The sequence below is a fragment of the Arvicola amphibius genome, chromosome 9, assembly GCF_903992535.2.
Source record: "Arvicola amphibius chromosome 9, mArvAmp1.2, whole genome shotgun sequence".
Classification (NCBI taxonomy): Eukaryota; Metazoa; Chordata; class Mammalia; order Rodentia; family Cricetidae; genus Arvicola; species Arvicola amphibius.
In genome coordinates, this window is record NC_052055.2 from 50,537,752 (window position 1) to 50,556,226 (window position 18,475).

General features: G+C 36.7%; 1 protein-coding gene across 1 annotated transcript in view; it reads left to right on the forward strand.

Annotated features, from left to right (window-relative positions):
- The window catches only part of Cntn1 (contactin 1), a 91,687-nt gene that overhangs the window by 72,263 nt on the left and 949 nt on the right, over positions 1-18,475 (forward strand). Inside the window, exons 18-21 of the mRNA XM_042055736.1 lie at positions 1,405-1,508; positions 8,577-8,763; positions 10,963-11,075; positions 11,839-11,995. Coding sequence (XP_041911670.1) covers positions 1,405-1,508; positions 8,577-8,763; positions 10,963-11,075; positions 11,839-11,995 — 561 coding nt within the window. The remainder of the gene's footprint in view (positions 1-1,404; positions 1,509-8,576; positions 8,764-10,962; positions 11,076-11,838; positions 11,996-18,475) is intronic.

Sequence of the window (18,475 nt, forward strand, 5' to 3'; positions counted from 1 at the left end):
ACAAGCATGGTATTTTACATATAAAATACTACATTACAACACAGATATAAAAGGTCTTCATCTGAGTAATTTGTCTCAACTAGGCAAATCAAATTCCTCCAGATAATAAAGGGTAAAAAAAATAAATTCAAAACCAGATAATAAGCACGCCCGGAGGCATGTTTGATTTCCCGTATGTGTTGTCAGCTTGGGATGAAAATAAGATTTTTATCTCACAGATAAAATACAAGTCAGGGTTATTTCAATTGTCTTTCTGTCCAGTATCTATTTTGTTCTACTGCTTTGTTTTATGTTATGATGCTATGTTCATACTTTTAGTCATGGCTTTTTTATTTAATCATGTTTTTTGAAGAAGATGTCTGAGGATAATCTTACCTTTACATGCTCATACATACATGTCTATATGCACCTGTGCACACAACACAAAAGACATAGTAGGGCCAGGGAGAGGACTCTCCTGGCCAAGTGCTCATGAGTCTCCTAAAACCTGCATTGCTCTAAGTGGTGTAGGTTGTCAGTCTTTCTTGTGCTAAGACATCAGTAATGACACTACTAGTTTACTTTGGCTGGGAGAGTGGCTGCTCACATGCGGGACATGTTTTTACATTAAAGAGGATTATGTCTTTTTAATGAAAGACAATAAACATTGATGGCCCTGTTGCAAGGAGTCTGTGGTTCTTTGTGTAAATTTCACCAGGGATGTAATTTGTTTTTTGAGGGGAAGAGCCTTTGATATATATTTGACGTGATGCCCAACTGAAAGGTTAAACATGGAAAGGCTCTCTAGAGCCCAAGAAACAGGGATGTCACAACTTGTCTCAAGGATCTTGAGCTGTCTGATACTTTTAACTTAAACATGAGAGGGAAATTTTATTAATAGTTCCATGTACTGGTCATTTATATAAATAGCAATAAAACAATTAATTTTCACGAATGCCTTTCTATACTAAATACTAATTTCCCATTTTTGGCAAGTAAAACTGTTGAGCTATGTAATTACATTTAATTTGTATCCAAAGGAACAAACCAGTTGGGAGTGTTTCTAAAAGTACAGTCACTGCTTGTGGACATCCCGAGACCTCTGAAGCTTCCTGTTTTGTCAAAGTGCATGTGTCTGTGTGTGAATGTGTGTGTGTGTGTGTCTGTGTGTGACACAAGTGCACATGTGTTTATGTGTATGTGTGCACATATATCAGCATGCATGCATGTGAATACGGATGTGTACTTATCATCACTGACCACAGTTAAAATACAGATCCCAGAGACAGATACACAGCGAGAGTATTAAAACTTGTCTACAAGATGTTAAGCTGTAGTTCTATTCCATTCCCATACAAAAGGACTTTATTTGAACTTTTAATGTAAACTTCTAGACAGAAAAGTAACATTCTGATCCAATTTTAGCTCCCAGCGAAGCCCCCACAGAAGTAGGGGTGAAAGTGCTGTCATCTTCAGAGATATCTGTTCATTGGAAGCATGTTTTAGAGAAAATCGTGGAAAACTATCAGGTGAGTTAAGTGTGTTTTAATCAAAAACGTGATTTTATTGTTGAATATATGTTTTTATAATATGGTTAGCATTTCAATATCTCGTGTTCCATTGGTGAATTTGGTTTGGAACAACCTGTTCTCTTCTGTTTAGTGGTTTGGGCAATCTGTAAGGAATAAGAGGATTACCTTGATTTGATCATTGTACACCATATTTATGTATTCACTGAGCATCATGGTATAGATGGAAGTTTCTGTCCTGCCTGGTCCTGCAGCCATTCAGTCCCAAAGAAACACACAGAGGCTTAATTAATAATGAACTGTTTGGTCTATTAGTTCAAGCTTAATATTAACTAGCTCTTACAATTAAAATTAACCCATAATTCTTATCTATGATTACCCATGAGGCTTGGTACCTTTTCTTAGTGCAGCATCTTTATCTTTATCTCTGCATCTGTCTGGATGGTGACTGCAGTCTGAGCCTTTTATCTTCCCAGAATTATCTTAGTCTGGTTGCCCCACCTGTACTTCCTGCCTGGCTAATAGCCATTCAGCCTTTTATTAAACCAATACAAGTGACAAATCTTTACAGAGTAAAACAGCATTATCCTATAACACTTCCTCCTCCTTTTTTCAAAACAAGACCCTGAATCTAATCTAATTTGTGTAGCTTTTTTTCCTGATTATTATTCATAACAACTTGTAAACAACACTCTAAAAAATGTAAACATCTATAATTCATTTTTTTGAAAATGTGGATATAATTTTCTAGGCTATTTCCTGTTCATCGAGGGCACTGATAATCTTATGGGGACCCAAATAAAATTTAGGATTATGGTTAAGTCGTGACTGGAGTATGCTGTGAAATTGGATCATCTCAGTCAGAAGTCTTGAAGCTGCTTTAGATGTAGAACTCAGAGAAAACTACAGCAGAGGTGCTCCAAAACACTGGATCATCTGGGATGTCCATTCCTATCAGAGATTTTTCAGGGGGTCTTTCACCATCAAACCTTATTTTTCTTAACCAAGAATGAATACACAGCACCTCATTTCCTGTGAAAATAAAGCAAAACCTCTTCTACAAAGTAACATATCTTTTAACTTAAGTTTTGAAGTCAAGGCATTTTCAAAATATCTAGGTTGGATTAATCCAGCAGCATTTATAATCAAAAATCTTTTAGCAGCTGTTGCTCCTTCCTCAGAAGTCAAGAAATTCAAAGACAAGAGAATAACATACAGTATCCAGTCTCTCTGTGTATTTTCTACCTTTACATGGCTTTTTCTTCTCACTCTATTTCTTTTATTTTTATTTTTTAATTTCTGAGTTTTTGAGACAGCCTTGCACTGTGTCATGGGTCTTTAGAGGTGACTGTGATGATGCTAATAAAGATGTTGCTGGCGAGAAGGGGGATGAGGAACTTGAAGAACAGGAGGAGAATAAGAAAGAGGGGGAGGATGATAGTCATAGATCCAAGGATGAAAACATTTGTTGAGTCTCCATTAAGCACACAATAAAGTTCATTCTATTGAATTTGCACACCAAATGTCTGATTAATAATATCCACAACTAGGTTTCAATCTGGGCCCTTTCTGCCCTGAAAACAAATGATTTACAATGCATGAATTTTAAAGTCACACACACACACATACACACACACACGCACACACACACACACCACACACATACACGATTAATTTTTAGACTCAACTGCCTGCCATGCTTATTTCATATATCAAGAATTTAACCTTGACTTGGGCCTAAGCATGCAAAATGTAGACTTTCCTCACCACTGTATTTTATTTCAAACTTTTAATATGATGCTTTTGTGTTTGTAACTTTAAAACTCAGATCCATCATATATTTTAGGGAGGAAGGGCCTGGTTTTCATGACTATCAATGTTACATTGGCTTCTCCATTTTAAAATCAAAACAGTAATCATATCATTGCCAGTCTACCACACCCCAAATATTCACAGAAATGTTTTCTTATAGGAGGAATAAGTAGCACTTCCTTCTCTCTTTTAAGCTTCTTTGCTTGTCTGTTTGATAGTCAAGGTTCTAAAAGAGAAGTTAAAATTTTTAAGAAAAAACAAATAGATTAATTTAGTGAAAATAAGCCAAATAGGCTATGATTGCAAAACTCTTTTACTGGGTTGTTATGCATACAGTTCTTGTAGGGGCTTTATAATGCAGAGGCCACGGGGGGTTATAGGGGCAACTGTTAGCTGAGCATATACTGATCTTAAGGGAGACCTTGACGGTCTTCCTTTGTAGAAGCCACCTGTCTTAGTCAGAAAAGTCATAGTCATACAAAGGTATGGGGAAAGGTGAATTTTTGTTATATTTTGTTAACTCAGTTTAACATTGCTCTAGGGAATGGTTGGGAAGAACTGTCAAAGTTATTAGATAGAGGCGTGTTCTGCATTAATGGAAAACATGGCAGACAGCCAACAGTCCACCCTAGAGACTTTTAAACTTGCTATCTGTGGCTCAGAATGGCTCTGCTTTGGAGGGAAGACCAGTCTTTCTTCCACTTTCACACTGATTAAAGGCACCCACAGGCACCACCTAAAACACACTACCAGCACCTACTGAGGGAGTTTTACACTGGACAAGCTCAATGCAGATACATTGTAGTTTCCGGGAGCAGAGGACATGCTGTCTTGCATTCACTGGAAGCTGTCTGCAGCCTGCTTGGAGTAGGTTGATGTCTACACCAAAGGCCAATTTGTTTATTTTTATCTTCTGTGTATGAGTGTTTTGCATGCATGTGGGCAGAGCCCACTGAGTCAGAAAGGGATACCATATCACCCTGAAAATGAAGTTACAGACTATTGTAAACCACTATGTGGATGTGGGGAGCTAAACTCAGGTCTTCTGCAAGTGCAGCCAGTGATCTTAATCCCTGGGCCATCTCTCCAGCCCCATGAAAGGGAATTTTAAGGAGCTCCCAATAGGTTTTCAAACACAGATTTTAATGACTGACATTATTAATTGTCATATAATGGTCTAATGTTTGCCTTAGTCTGGTATCTGAATAATTTGCAGTTGTATCTTTTGCTGAGACAGGGATTTTTCTGTGTTAGTCTCTCATGTTTTTATTAAAAGTGCCATACATAATTTTGCCTACAGTATTAAATCTTTATTAGAGGACACATCACTAGAAATAGGGTATGTTTTGCATAAAGCTCCTGATTTAAGAAAAGAATTAATTCAGAAATATGGTATAAAACAAACGGCAAATAGTAAAATAGGCCAATGTTTTAAAAAGGCCTAGAATGCCTAGCACTTTATAACCAAGAGCATCTCTTACCATAGCCTGATGCTCCATGAAAAACTGAGATAAAAGGTCTGTGGAAAGCAACAGGACCAGAACAAAAGAGATAACGTTAGGGGCCATAAACACATGCTAAGTATAATTATTCCTTTGTAAACCTAAGGCTTAGATTTTTCTCTAAGGTTCTCTTAGCTTTCAAATACTTTTAGGAAGAGTACATTTTGAAACCAAATTAAACACTTAAATCTCTATTATATTGATACTTACATATATTAATGTTTTTAATCTTTCTTTTATTTAGCTTTAAGTGAGATTTATAAAGGCCCAGAACACATTTGCTTGGGTCTCCATGATGCCCTTAGCATCTATGACAGTGTTGGAAAGCAGTGGGCATCTAATTAATCTTTGTTCAATGAATGAAAGGGTCTTAGGTTAGCATATACCTGCCCACACAGAGTTGACCTTCTAGCAAGAATGCAGAGCAGACAGTGTGACAATTTCATTATGATTTAATAGTCATTATTATAAGTTAACCGTAGACAAGGGTCCTTTGGATACTTTTAAAAACAGGAAAATATATCAATGCCACAACATTAAAACCAGAGGGAAATAAATGCAGAGTATGTTGCTCTAGCATATACAGGTGCATTTATGGCACCTGGGAGACAGATCAACTAGTGAAGTGTTTGCCACTTAAGCACAAGAGTCTTAGTTTTAGCCACAGAACCAATGCGACAAAAATAGCCAGGTGTAGTGGTTTGTGCTTATTATCCCAGAGCTGCGAAAACAGAGACAGCTCAATCCAGGCTCACTGGCCAGCCCACATAGTCACATAGCCTACTTGGCAGTATATACATACATACATATATGTGTGTATGTGTGTGTGTGTGTGTGTGTATGTGTGTGTATACACATATACATATATATACACAGCCCATGAAGGAAGATATCAAGAGGTTATCCTCACATATCCACACATATCAGCACCTACACTTTCACAAACAAAAATGTGCCTGCATACATATAAACATGCACAAACAAATGTGTTATCTATTAATAAAGCAAGAATCTCTTATTTATTATGTACTTCCCCCACTGCTGGAGATAATTAATTCCTACTCATGCATGCCTCCTCTCCAGTGAACTTCCTGGTAAGGAACCCAAAGTATTACATTTGTTTTGATTGACGCAACAAGTTGTGTCCCTTATAGTGAACAGTTTTCTCATCAATCAGTTTAATGTCTTACACACCTACGCTTGCTCCAAGGATCAAGAAGCCCAAGCCTATCCTCTATTTGGAAATGAATTCTAACTTCATAATTAACGAGTTCAGATGAAAATGGTAATTTCACATTTTTAAAAATGTTTATTATATTCTTTGACAATTTTGAGTTTGGGGCATTATCACCCGGTTACCCTCTCTCATATCTACCCACTTGTACTTTGATATCGCTTTCTTTTTGGCCCACTAAATTTAATGCATGGGCGTGAGTGGTGGTGGGCTGAGTGTTACTAGAACATAAGGACCTTTCAGGTTGCTACACCAACAAGGAAAGTGAGTTTCGTCCTATACCAAATAACTGCCGAGACTGTCAGTGAGCTGTGAGGACTCATGACCCCCTCCTTACATTTTGCATTTGTATAGCTACTTCTACACACTCGAGGACTCATTAAAACACAAGTATTAAGTAAGCATGGATTTAAAGAGAGGCTAACTTTGCAAGGAAGCTATCTGTGTTTATTTGTGAAATGTTAATTTCCATATGATCAAAGTCATACAAGTCACATTTTAAAGCAAAGACACTGGGACTCCTTTAAATGATCTTTTTGATGTCAAGTTACAAAACCATCACTTCTGTTGGTTCTAAGTTTAAATTAAAAGTTACTTCATAGGTCTTTGGAGAGTTGGATAAACAAAAAATCAGGTCTTTTTAGGACATAGTCTCAAAGATTAAATCAAGGAAATGCAGTTATTTCCTTTTGTTTGCCATTACAACTGTCATGTGGTATTTTGAGTAAAAAAATACATGTGATTACTCCACATTTTATCACATGGATTTTACAGAAATGGGAGGAGGTGAAAATTTTTAAGAAAGAAAGAAAGAAAGAAAGAAAGAAAGAAAGAAAGAATTCAAGCCTATTCCTGCTCCTCCAAGGAGATTGACAGGAAGCTCCATGGAGTGGCTGCCTACATGATACTTAGTCTATTCCTTATATCATGTGAATAAAATTTGGTACCCACCCTTTCCCCTTTTAGAGTGAAATATATAAGCATGTGGATAATAAATGCATATGAATTCAGTATTCATTGAATTTCCCTCCTGGTGCTATTCTGTATTCCTGTATTTTATTTCTCTCATATCTCTGATCCTTCTGCTTAATAATTTCAATCCTTACACCCCTACCTCAGAATGTGTGAAACTTGTCAAGGCTGGACCCCATCAGCTGTCATCCAAACCTGTGGCTTCTGACACATACATAATAAATACATATATACACACATGCATACATACATAAATAGAGAAATTAAATATATATAGATAAATGATCACAGATCATAGATAGATACATAATAAAATATTACAGTGGTTAATTCTGTTTAATAAAATTATAACACTTGGTCTTTTTATTTGTTGACTTTTGAGACAAAGTCTAGTTATATACCTCATGCTTTTTTCAAGCACACTATGTAGCTCACACTGCCTTACCAAGCAGATTCAGCTGAGTTGTTATATAATAGTCACGTGTGTACTAACATAAATGAGAAACTTAATATCATAATAGTATCAGGTTATTTTTATCAGGGCATTTTGGCTAGTTGTGAAAATAAAGTCCCATTACTTTAGGCAATGTATCTAAGCATGGAAAATTTGAATATACTTATAAAATTAATTTTCATTCATGTTTTAGATATAATTATGTATTTAATGCTCCCAGTCTTTATTTTAAAAACCTAATTCAAATTTATAATTTGTATTAAGCTTTGAGTCGAGGCTATAGTTAACAAAAGCAATAATTTCTAATAATAACATGGAAATATTTTTAATATCTTAATTGGAAGTAACTTCTATAACTCACCAAATAGGTGATTTCCACCCAGTCTGGTGCTCTGAGTTCAATGGGCCTACAAGATCAAAGGAGAGAGACAACTCCTGCAAGTTGTCCTCAGACTTCTACATGTAGCCTATGGCATATAGTCATATATGTGTGCACACACACACAATAAAATAATTATAAATGACTATTAGGTGGATTTATTTGATGTTTTAAAGGAGTGAATATAAATAGCTAACATACATACATACTTAGGTAAATACATACATACTATTGCATGCATCCTTACATCTGAAAGGATTTTACTAAAAGAAAGCCATTTGCCAGTGCATTGCAGGCCACAAAATGAGATTTTTTTTTTCAAGCAAAGCATATTTCTGCCAAGCTATTGAAAGTTCATCATGAGTTGAAACCCTATAAACAGACATAAAACAATAAATTAAGATTGAAGTTATTGTCACAAGTATTTCCAGAAAGTTCACTTTCATATTTAGAAAGCTAATCTTATCAGCCTCCATGCGCCCTCCGTCTCTCTCATCAACACAAGGCAACTTCGTCAGCAGAGTGTAGTTTTCCTCTAATTGCGCCACTTTTGGTTAGATATCACCATGCAAAAGCCAATAGGAGGAAAAATGTGCCATTATGTGGCATTAAAAATATGGCGGCATCCTACCAGTGAAGCAAAGCCCACAGCAATGAACTTTTCATACCAAGATCTGAATCACAGTGAAGTATCACTCCCCTTGGATATCTGCAGATTCGGTACTGGGCTGCGCACGACAAGGAAGCAGCTGCACACCGAGTTCAAGTCACCAGCCAGGAGTACTCAGCCAGGCTCGAGAACCTGCTGCCTGACACCCAGTACTTCATTGAAGTTGGAGCCTGCAACAGTGCCGGGTGTGGACCTTCAAGTGACGTGATCGAGGCCTTCACCAGAAAAGCCCGTGAGTATCATAACTTGATTCTTAGGCACATCAAAATTTACCAGTTGATTAAAATGAGATTCTGATTGTTGGCACGTATGGAAAGCAGTTCTATCCAACTGCTCATATGCTTTTGATTTTCAATGCCGCATCCTTTATAGAGCCACAGAGCATCTCTCAGCATTCCTAGGTATTGTCAGAAAAGGAGAACTGAGAAGCCTGCTCTTATACACTTTTTATTCTACTTCCCAGTACCTTTAAAAAGACCCTCCTTCAAACTACAGACCATCAGAAACCAGCTAGTCTACTCTCTACTTCTATCGATTTAATTTTTCATACAGATACATTGGTACCATAATAACATCACAGTTGTGTTCATTTTCCTATGCTTTACTCATAGATCATCATTGTATACCATAGACACAAGCAAATTCTCTAGCACTGAGACTGCTCTCTATTCTTTGTGCTCAGATCTGGGCAGTTCTCATCTTTCCAGCTTCACTTTGACATTTTCCTTCTGGAACCCAGTAACGTATGTGTGCAAAAAAAAAAAAAAAAAAAAAAAAAAACTGTATGCAGGACTCTAGAGACCGTCACAAGTATCTCTAAGAATAATTACCATGAGGTTTTGCAATGCTGTGAAAAATCACTAAGGATCATGTCTTCTAGTATAAGACAGAGGTAGATAGTGTCAGACATGGTTTTGAGTTCTACTCTGCATTGCACTAAACCTATGACAGCCAATTAGCTTTCCTCTTTAAATTTTGATTCGTTTCACTTTTCAAATGAAGCATTATTTTTTCTTGTTCATGCTATTCTTTTATCACAAATATGTGTTATGTCCAGAATAATTCTACATAGAAAATTAAAACTCAAGCTAAAACCCTGTTAAGTAAGTGTGTTTATGACCACAGGGCAGTAGGAGAGGTGAACTGATAAAATTGAAAAGGATTTGTGTGGAAGCCAAATCTGCTGGCCTGGCTGGAAGGATTTTGAAATAATACCCTGAAAGCTAGGATGTAAGCGATAAAAAATAAGAAGGAACCATTTGTTGACGAACTGGGAGAAGACTGTTCTGGGTAGAGAAAATAAGTATGCAGAATTTGAAAGACTTAATTTTGGAAACACCAGTAGAACCAAAACCTGGCTCTGCGGTAAAGAAGGGAGAGTGTGTGGAACTTAAAATAAGAAGAGTTTTGTAAGTCATCTTTAAAGGCTGGGTATTTTCTGAGTGTGATAATAGCCTGTTTCTTAAATTCATAAAGATACCTAATTATGCTATTTGAAACCATCATTTTGACTTCCATCCAAACAAAGGACAGTGGCAATTAGAGCAAAAACAGAAGAGCCAGTCCAGAATTGAGAAGAGAGCCATTGGCAGCTAGTATGAAGGGGTAGTATAGAGAGATGTGGAATTTATTCCTCGTGTGGAGTTGTCTGGACATACAGGTAACTTGGGTGTTGGCAATAAATGGAAGAGAAGAACAAATGGCAAATTTTGGCTTGAGAAACTAGAAGCATGCCTGAGCACTTTTCCAAAGATAGGAAATGTTCCTAAGAGGCAGATTTGAGGTTACATGACCAGTGATTCATCCTTTTTACATTACATTTCGACATCAGACATTCAATATAGACAGGAAATTGAACACATGTTCAGAAGAGAACAGACTAGTGCTCTAGACTGACTTGGAGTATTTAAATGCTTAAGAAAGATTCACAGATAAAGCAGAGATGTGTATGCAGAATCAAACCTGCAGCCTTCCAGCACTTGGAAATGGAGTAGAAAGCACAGAATTAGCCCACTGCGAACAACAAAGAAGTACGGGAGTGTCGATAAGAAACCAGGGATTTGAGAAAAGAACAAGAGATCTAGAAAACCTCCAACTCTGAAAAGTCAGGAAAGGTTGTAAGAAATGCCATTAGATTTGGTCAAGATTGGTGACCTTGTCAGCAACAGTCTGAAGAGACCAGAAGAAAAAAAATCTCATGAGAAGAGAATAAAGACAATTTTATTTCTTGACTCACAAACAATTGGGAGAATTAGGTGAACTCTTGAATGCACAGTGCCATGCTGCGCTCAGTGCATGGCATACAAAATAATCCTCAGGTGGGCTGTTGTTACTGAGAGCATCTTCAGTACCACAGACCCTCCAGTGATGGAGTTTGCAAAAGCAAGGTTTGATCCGGTGACCACTCATTACCTGTTTCTTCTTCCCACAGCTCCCAGCCAACCACCAAGGATCATCAGTTCCGTGAGGTCTGGCTCCCGCTATATAATCACGTGGGATCATGTTGTTGCCCTGTCAAATGAATCTACAGTGACGGGATACAAGGTAAATTGAGAAGTGCCTGGCCTATTCTCCACATATGCTTTCTTCCTGCTAACGCTGGTGTATGTGGCTTCAACTTTGGGGAAATCCCTTTGACTTTTTCTTTCTACCCATACAGCACAGTCATGAGACATACAGAGTCTCCTGAAAAATCTTTAGATAAGGAAACATCTTGAGTGGATTTTAGGAAAATTCTATGGCAAGCAGAATACTCCCTTTAAAGAATGGAGCTGTCAGGGTAATCCTTGCTTAGACAGGAGACAGAATGCACTCATTTTTCTTTGTCTGGGGTGCGGATTATAGTGCTGCCTTCCTCCCTCACTGTAAACTAAAAGAACAGGGTTATTCCCATGGATTCTCTATACCATGCTATTGCTTTAGCTATGTAAGCTCTAGGAATATTGTGGAAAAGGCTTAAAACTGAGAAAAGTTTTGTTAAGCAAATTCAAAATATGACACACTTTCATTTTATATTTTCCTGAAAAAAGATACATCTTTTTTTTCGTGGCATATTTCCAGTCATTTCAAAACAAAAGTAAACAAAAGAACAACAGAAAGCATTTGAGGATGTGGCACAAGCTGTTGACTGAGCCCCAGATCAGCAGGCCCCCATTCTCAGGGAATCGCAAGAGTATGAATGTTCCCTCAGAGTTTGAGTGTGCTGACTTTTATCAACCAAAGAGTAAGCATTGTATGCTGACGTTAACTTTAGGCATTGGCTCAGAATTGTGGCTCCATTAACTCTTCGTAATTCGGGACTCTGTAGATACTCTACAGACCTGATGGGCAGCATGACGGCAAGCTGTTCTCAACCCATAAGCACTCCATAGAAGTCCCAATCCCGAGAGACGGAGAGTACGTTGTAGAGGTTCGAGCACACAGTGATGGGGGAGATGGAGTAGTGTCTCAAGTTAAAATTTCAGGTAAGCCATCATCTAAGATCTGTTTCTGTTATGTTACCTGTGAGTTTCTATGCCCTATGCATGGCTTCTCAAGAACAGAGGTAGAACTGACATTCACCACATCAGCATTTTCCTAAGAAATTCAAATATCAAGTGTGCCACAGAATTTGGTGTTTCATTTCTGAGGAATGAGAAAAGCAAATTCACAGCATAGCGCCTCCCTGTTGGTTATGATTTAGATGTCAAAGAACCGCGAAAAATGTATAAGATGACTGTGTCTGAGACGGATGATGCTAGAGGCATTTACTGGCTTGTGGTAATCACTACATTATATAAATATTGTATTTGTAGCTTGAATACATTTTTATTAAATATCTTAAAATGAATAAGACATTCAAAATATAAGGCATTAAAAGCAAAAAGAATACTAGGCAATTATCTAATAATGTTCAAATTTTATTTTATATTTCAAGAAGAAATCTACTGATCCATTTTGTGTTCTGCTGGCTTATCTTTCTCTGTTCCATGTTCATTACTATAGTAATCAGAAAGACATTAGATTATTTCTCCTTTACACTGATCCTTCCTTTGTGATTTAATCTATACAATGCTTTTCTATGAATGCTTGCCATCACAGGCTTGGTTAAACTCTATGTAGTTGAGACAGGGATTCCTTTCCTACATTGTTTTTACAGAATTGTTTGCTTAATTTTTAAGATTTTTCTTATATCCTATTTATCGATTTATCTATTTTTGGTATCTTAAGACAGGGTTTCGCTGTAGCTTTGGAGCCTGTCCTGGAACTCCCTGTGTAGACCAGGCTGATCTCAAACTCACAGAGATCCTCCTGCCTCTGTCTCCCGAGTGCTGGGATTAAAGGCATGTGCCACTACTGCCTGATTTTATATCCTCCTTATTTATGTTTATTACATTGAATTAAGATTTATGTGAACTTAAGTATTTGATTAGAGAATACAAAAATAGAAGATGCTAAATCAATGAAAGCAATGATTGAGAAAACTGATTCATAGCTAAGTAGAATAATGTGTGATTACATATTGAGCAACCAAAGATGGCTTAACACAATAACAGACAATAATTGTTGCTTCTCCCATGAGCCAAGTTCTCCTCAAGACCACCATACCACATATATATTTTCTCAAATAGAAAGTGATGGGATAATACAGTTAATTTTTCATTTTAATTATTGTACCTTTTCAAAAATTTAGAACTCAAGATTCCTAAGAAAGTTAGGGAATATCTAGCTGTGTCTCTGCAGCCTTGGGCAATTATGGTATGATTCACCTGCTCCCAGTCACTCTACAGGGTATGCATGTAATTTTATGTGGTACTTCTGTTGAATAGATCATGCTGCATCCCCTATTTTTCTGTGAATGTCCCTGTATCATTCAAGATTTTAGAAACTTTAGTTAAACATAGGCGTAACAGTCTTTCATATAAGTATATACAATTTATTTACCCCTAACTTTAGTTAAACATAGGCATAACAGTCTTTCATATAAGTATATACAATTTATTTACCCCTTCCATATTTTTCTATTATAGATAATAGCTGTTAGTACATTTTTATAATGATTTTGTTGTACGTCTTTGTGCAGGTAAATTTAAATAATTAATCTGAATTTTGCTTCTCTATTTCCAATCCTCTTTGAATGTACTTATTCCATCCTATGACTATAATGAGACTTTTCCCCAGCATCGGGTCATTCTTGCTCTTTCTTTTTATATATTACTATTACGTAAATGAAGATGATGTCACATTACTTTAAACACATTTTCTAAATTCTGAGCTTTAACAACAAGCAACATTGCATTTTACTTTTATTTGCTCCTCGGGGAAAATAGAACCTGCTGCAAGGTTTCAAACCAGCAGTTTGTGTTTAAAGACACTCAAGCCATGCATGTGACCAAGTGATGGCAGCAGGTGGCATCTAGACAATAAGTGCGCAAATGCTCAACTTCTGACTTTCCAAGGGGAGGAGCCTACTTGGTGACTTGGTAGTGTCAGCTCATCGCTATGACGTAAGTAGCTTTACCTTTAACCTCAGGCTTCAATGTGATTTCAGCAAGTGTTTAACAAAGACTTTACATGGTAGCATAGCATTACAAACTATCAGTATCCTATGACCCAGTGGGTGTGGATGCAACATCAAGACACTGGTAATGTTAAGCTACAGTAAAATAATTAGGCAGAGATATATTTTAGGCATTTGCTACTTTTTCTTTAATCTTTTCAATATAACTAATACCTTTTACGCAATTTCACTTTCATGGTGGTGAATTAAGAATTACTTTTAAATTTGCTAAGGATTGACCAGTTGGCCTTTAGGAGGACGCATTCTCTGCAGTGCCAATTAGACATTCCAGTCCGCAGATGCATCCTTCATTTGTAGAAAACTGCAGACAAGCCTAGAATATTTCCTCTCTTACATTTGTCAACTAAAGAATGGCTTCTCTATTCAGAACTTCAGCGGCTTGTTTCAGTCTAATCACAAGGGTACAAAGACATCGAAGTGGCAGATGTTTGAGAGATCATACCACTTTAGAATTTTCTTGTCAATGTTTATGTATAAGCAAGCTTATAAGTCAACATCATTTGTCATGAGCAGAGTATATCCAAGGTTGTGTTATTTCTAGGCCTCCTTGAAAATTTAAAGAACATTAAAGCTTTCTTCTTTCAGTTTTCTATCTGAAGTCTGTAGGCAGGGATTTAGCACATTTTCTGATAGTAGTGTCCACAAGCATTGTGCTGTGCCTCAATCTGACAAGTGTAAGATGCTGATTGTGAGACAGGCACATGCTACACCACCTGCTAAGGCTTTTATGTCTCCCTCTCTACTGCCACTCTGAGGTTTTCACTTCAACCATTGTGCCTGCTGGCTACTTGGTGTAGTTAGGATTTCTATTGCTGTGATGAAACTTTATAACTAAAGCGAGCTGGGGGTGAAAGGATCTATTGCACATCAGTGCTCATCAACAAAGGAAGCCAGGGTAGGTGCTCAAACAAGGCAGGAACCTTGAGGCGGGTGTTGATGCAGAGGCCATGGGGCAGGGTGGGGAGTGTTGCTTTCTCTCTTGCTCCCCATGGCCCACTCAGCCTGTTTTCTTATACAACCCAGAACAACCAGTCAGGGGGTAATAGAGCCAAAATGGCTGGGTCCTCCCCCAATCAATCATTAAGTAAAAGCCCTACAGCCCAATTATTTGTGGCATTTTCTTAACTGAGACCCCCCCCACCCATCTTAGATGACTCTAACTTGTATCATGTGGACATAAAACTAGTCAACACACCATTTTCTCTGCACCAGCTGAGGGGTCTTCTCAGATACAATCATATCATGTAACTCTGCTCTGAGGTGCCATAGGACGAACATCTAAATATTCACCAAGACCCACAGTGTCCTACACAATCTGTGCTGCCAGTCACTCTTCTCTGTGGATTTCATCATTTGGATCCAGTGATGTCATTTCTACACATTGGGGCATTTGTGCTCCCTGTCTCTGCCTGGAGGTCTTTGGAGCAATCTGGCATGGCAAGTTCATTCCTGTCATTTTTCATGTTTCTGAACCATTTTCTATATTCATTAAATTTATACACCTACCTGTTCATAATAATTCTTCTTCATAAGTTGAAAACATACAGTAATTTCTTCCTAACATTTAGGACAATTTAAAAATTTCCTGTTTATTAATTTATGCATGTATACTAATTTATGCATGTCTCATCCTGTTTAGAAACCAAGTTCCATGAGATTAAGGCTTGTTTGTTTCATTTGCTCACTGGCTGTCTAGCACTCAGAGGACTGTTAGGCATATAATGGATTTTGATAAATACCTGTTTCATTAATTAACGATTTCTACATAGAAAAAAATCTTTGTGCACCCTAAGGCTATCATTTAGTTCTCTGGACATGGATGCATTTCCCTGAAAGACACATACTTTGCATTCTGCAAAGTGTATATCTACAAACTTAATTCATATGAATGTTAAGATTTTATATTAAATTTTTTTCACTAGAAATGAAATACATAATTCTATTTCTCTTCAACCTGAACATCGTCTTCTGCTGTGATGAATTATCCCTTATTAAATGTTTCCAGTACAGCTCAAAGCAAACAAAATACTGCAATGCTTTCATCAAAAGTTTGATACATCTAATAAACTCTACATGTCTTTTTATCTGACACTGCTACACTTCATTATAAATTAAGTTAAAATTATAGGAAGCGACAATGTTATAAATATTAAAGTCAGAAATTTCATGTACATGATATCATATTTGATAATAACATTAAATTGTTGGTTAACAATGATACTCTCTGATCCACAGAGTCATCTATAAAATGAGTTACATGTGAGCTCCATATTTTAAGCCTTGAATTTTATTTTTAGTTTTAAACAGGCCATTCTAGCACAAACAAGTATGTCTTTCAGAAAAATTTTAGTCTGGACTTCTTCCCAAGGGTGAGAAGTAACATTTGAAAGCTTTAAGGTGGGAAAAACATTATAGATAAAATCTTAAAGTTATATATATATATATATATATATATATATGTTTATATATATGTGTGTGTGTTTGTATGTATGTATAATAATTTCTACATAGAAATATGTATGTATGTATATATAATTATATAATTTAAGGAGATGAATTATAAAGTTACAGCCATATAATGATTCAAAGCTGATGTTGCCTGGACCAGAAAGAAGTGTGGTGAAGTCTAACCTTTATTTTTGAAAAAGTGAGGCATTTTTCCTTTTCATTTAAAACTACTGTATATTCATTTTGTTAACTTTATGCCTTTTAATAAATCATACATTTAATTATTGGTAATAAAATTCAATGGTGCTAGAAATGACATAAACATTGAATATATTATGTTGGGTGATTCTAAGCTATTAGGTTCAACTCTATATCCAAAGCCACTGACTTTACACTGAATTGGAAAACACCTTTTGCCTTTTCTCTTTTCTCTCTCCAGTTCAGTAGAAGAGAAAAATATGAGAGTACTGTGCAGGAATGTTGGATGTTTAGCCCCTTCATTCCCATGCTTTCTTTCCCAGTGTCTAAGTAACACAGTATAAACAGAAAAAAGGTCGGTGGAAGGTGGAGATGTGATCCATACATTAAACTTGAAATCCATATTGCTATATTCCCCATTTACTATTGATACAAGTCTTACTGTGTAGCCCTAGTGGACCTAGCACTCACAATGTATAGAAGATTGACCTCAAATTCCCAAAGATCCTCATGCTTCTGCCTCCCAAGAGCTGATATTTAAAAAGGCATGTGCCCCTATGCACTTTGGCAGATATACCTCATATGGACATTTTCAATGTTTTGTTGACTTATTTGTTCTGTATTTTGTTTTTGTTCATTTTTAGGTAGATTATCTTTAACCCAGGCTGTCTTTGCACTTACTATGTAGCTGAGGATGAACTTGAACCCCAACCCTTTTGTTTCCATCTCCCATTGTGTACACCACGATACTCAGCTATGTAAGCATTCTCAAAACACCAAATTCTTCTGAGCTTCTACTTGTGTATGGTGTACTGTGTGTAGAGGGAAAGCTTGTTCTTAATCGACTCTACCTGCTTCTTAACTACAGAATGCTATGTAGTGCAATTGCTATGAAACCTGCAACTTCGTAAATGCCCACTGCTATTAGAATCGTTTGCTATTTGACAATAGCATTATATCCAAATGACTTTCTTGAAAGCCTGTGGACATAGTCTAATATATTTTATTTATAAGTAGGCCAAGTCCAAATGGTTCCGAAAATATATATAATCAATTATTTTGTATCCTTTTATTGTTTTCTTTGTCGGGGAGCTAAATGGAAGTCTGAGAAGATTAATCTAGTTTATATATTTCCTGGTTGAAAACTAGCTTCCATTTAAATTAACTCTGAAATAGAATTCCCTTCATTACCACTAAGTCATCAGTAATATCTCAAAGCCTTTTACTCTTGCACAGCCTTGTACTGAACTCCTGGATATCTGTAATGAACGTAAAAATGGGGGAGAAATGTCTCGAATAAAGCAACTAAATTAGACTTCAGGAGACAATCCACAGCCACACTTGATGGCCAGTTTAACATGACCTTGAGAAGTTCCTCAGCCTCAGGTGCTCCATAATCTAGCTTATTTTTGAGAAGATTTTGGCTAGTTCTCTAGAGCAGCATATCTTATGGTTTCATCGGGCCGTAGACAGGAAGTCTGCCTTAACTAGCCAGAGTCTTCCTGAGTTCCCACTAAGGATTTATCAGTTGCAATGAAGTTCACAGAGTAAGTCTCATTATTTTCTTCGGCATTTTTACTTAACACTTTCGGCAGTACTTGGTTGAAATTTTCCTTAGAGAAATGTAAGAATAGAATGTTAGACTAAAAATAATCTTCCAAGATTTGCTTAGCTAAAAGAGTTTTAGTTTATGAAATACAACCTAAGTCTCTGGAATGATAGTTTAGCATTATAATAT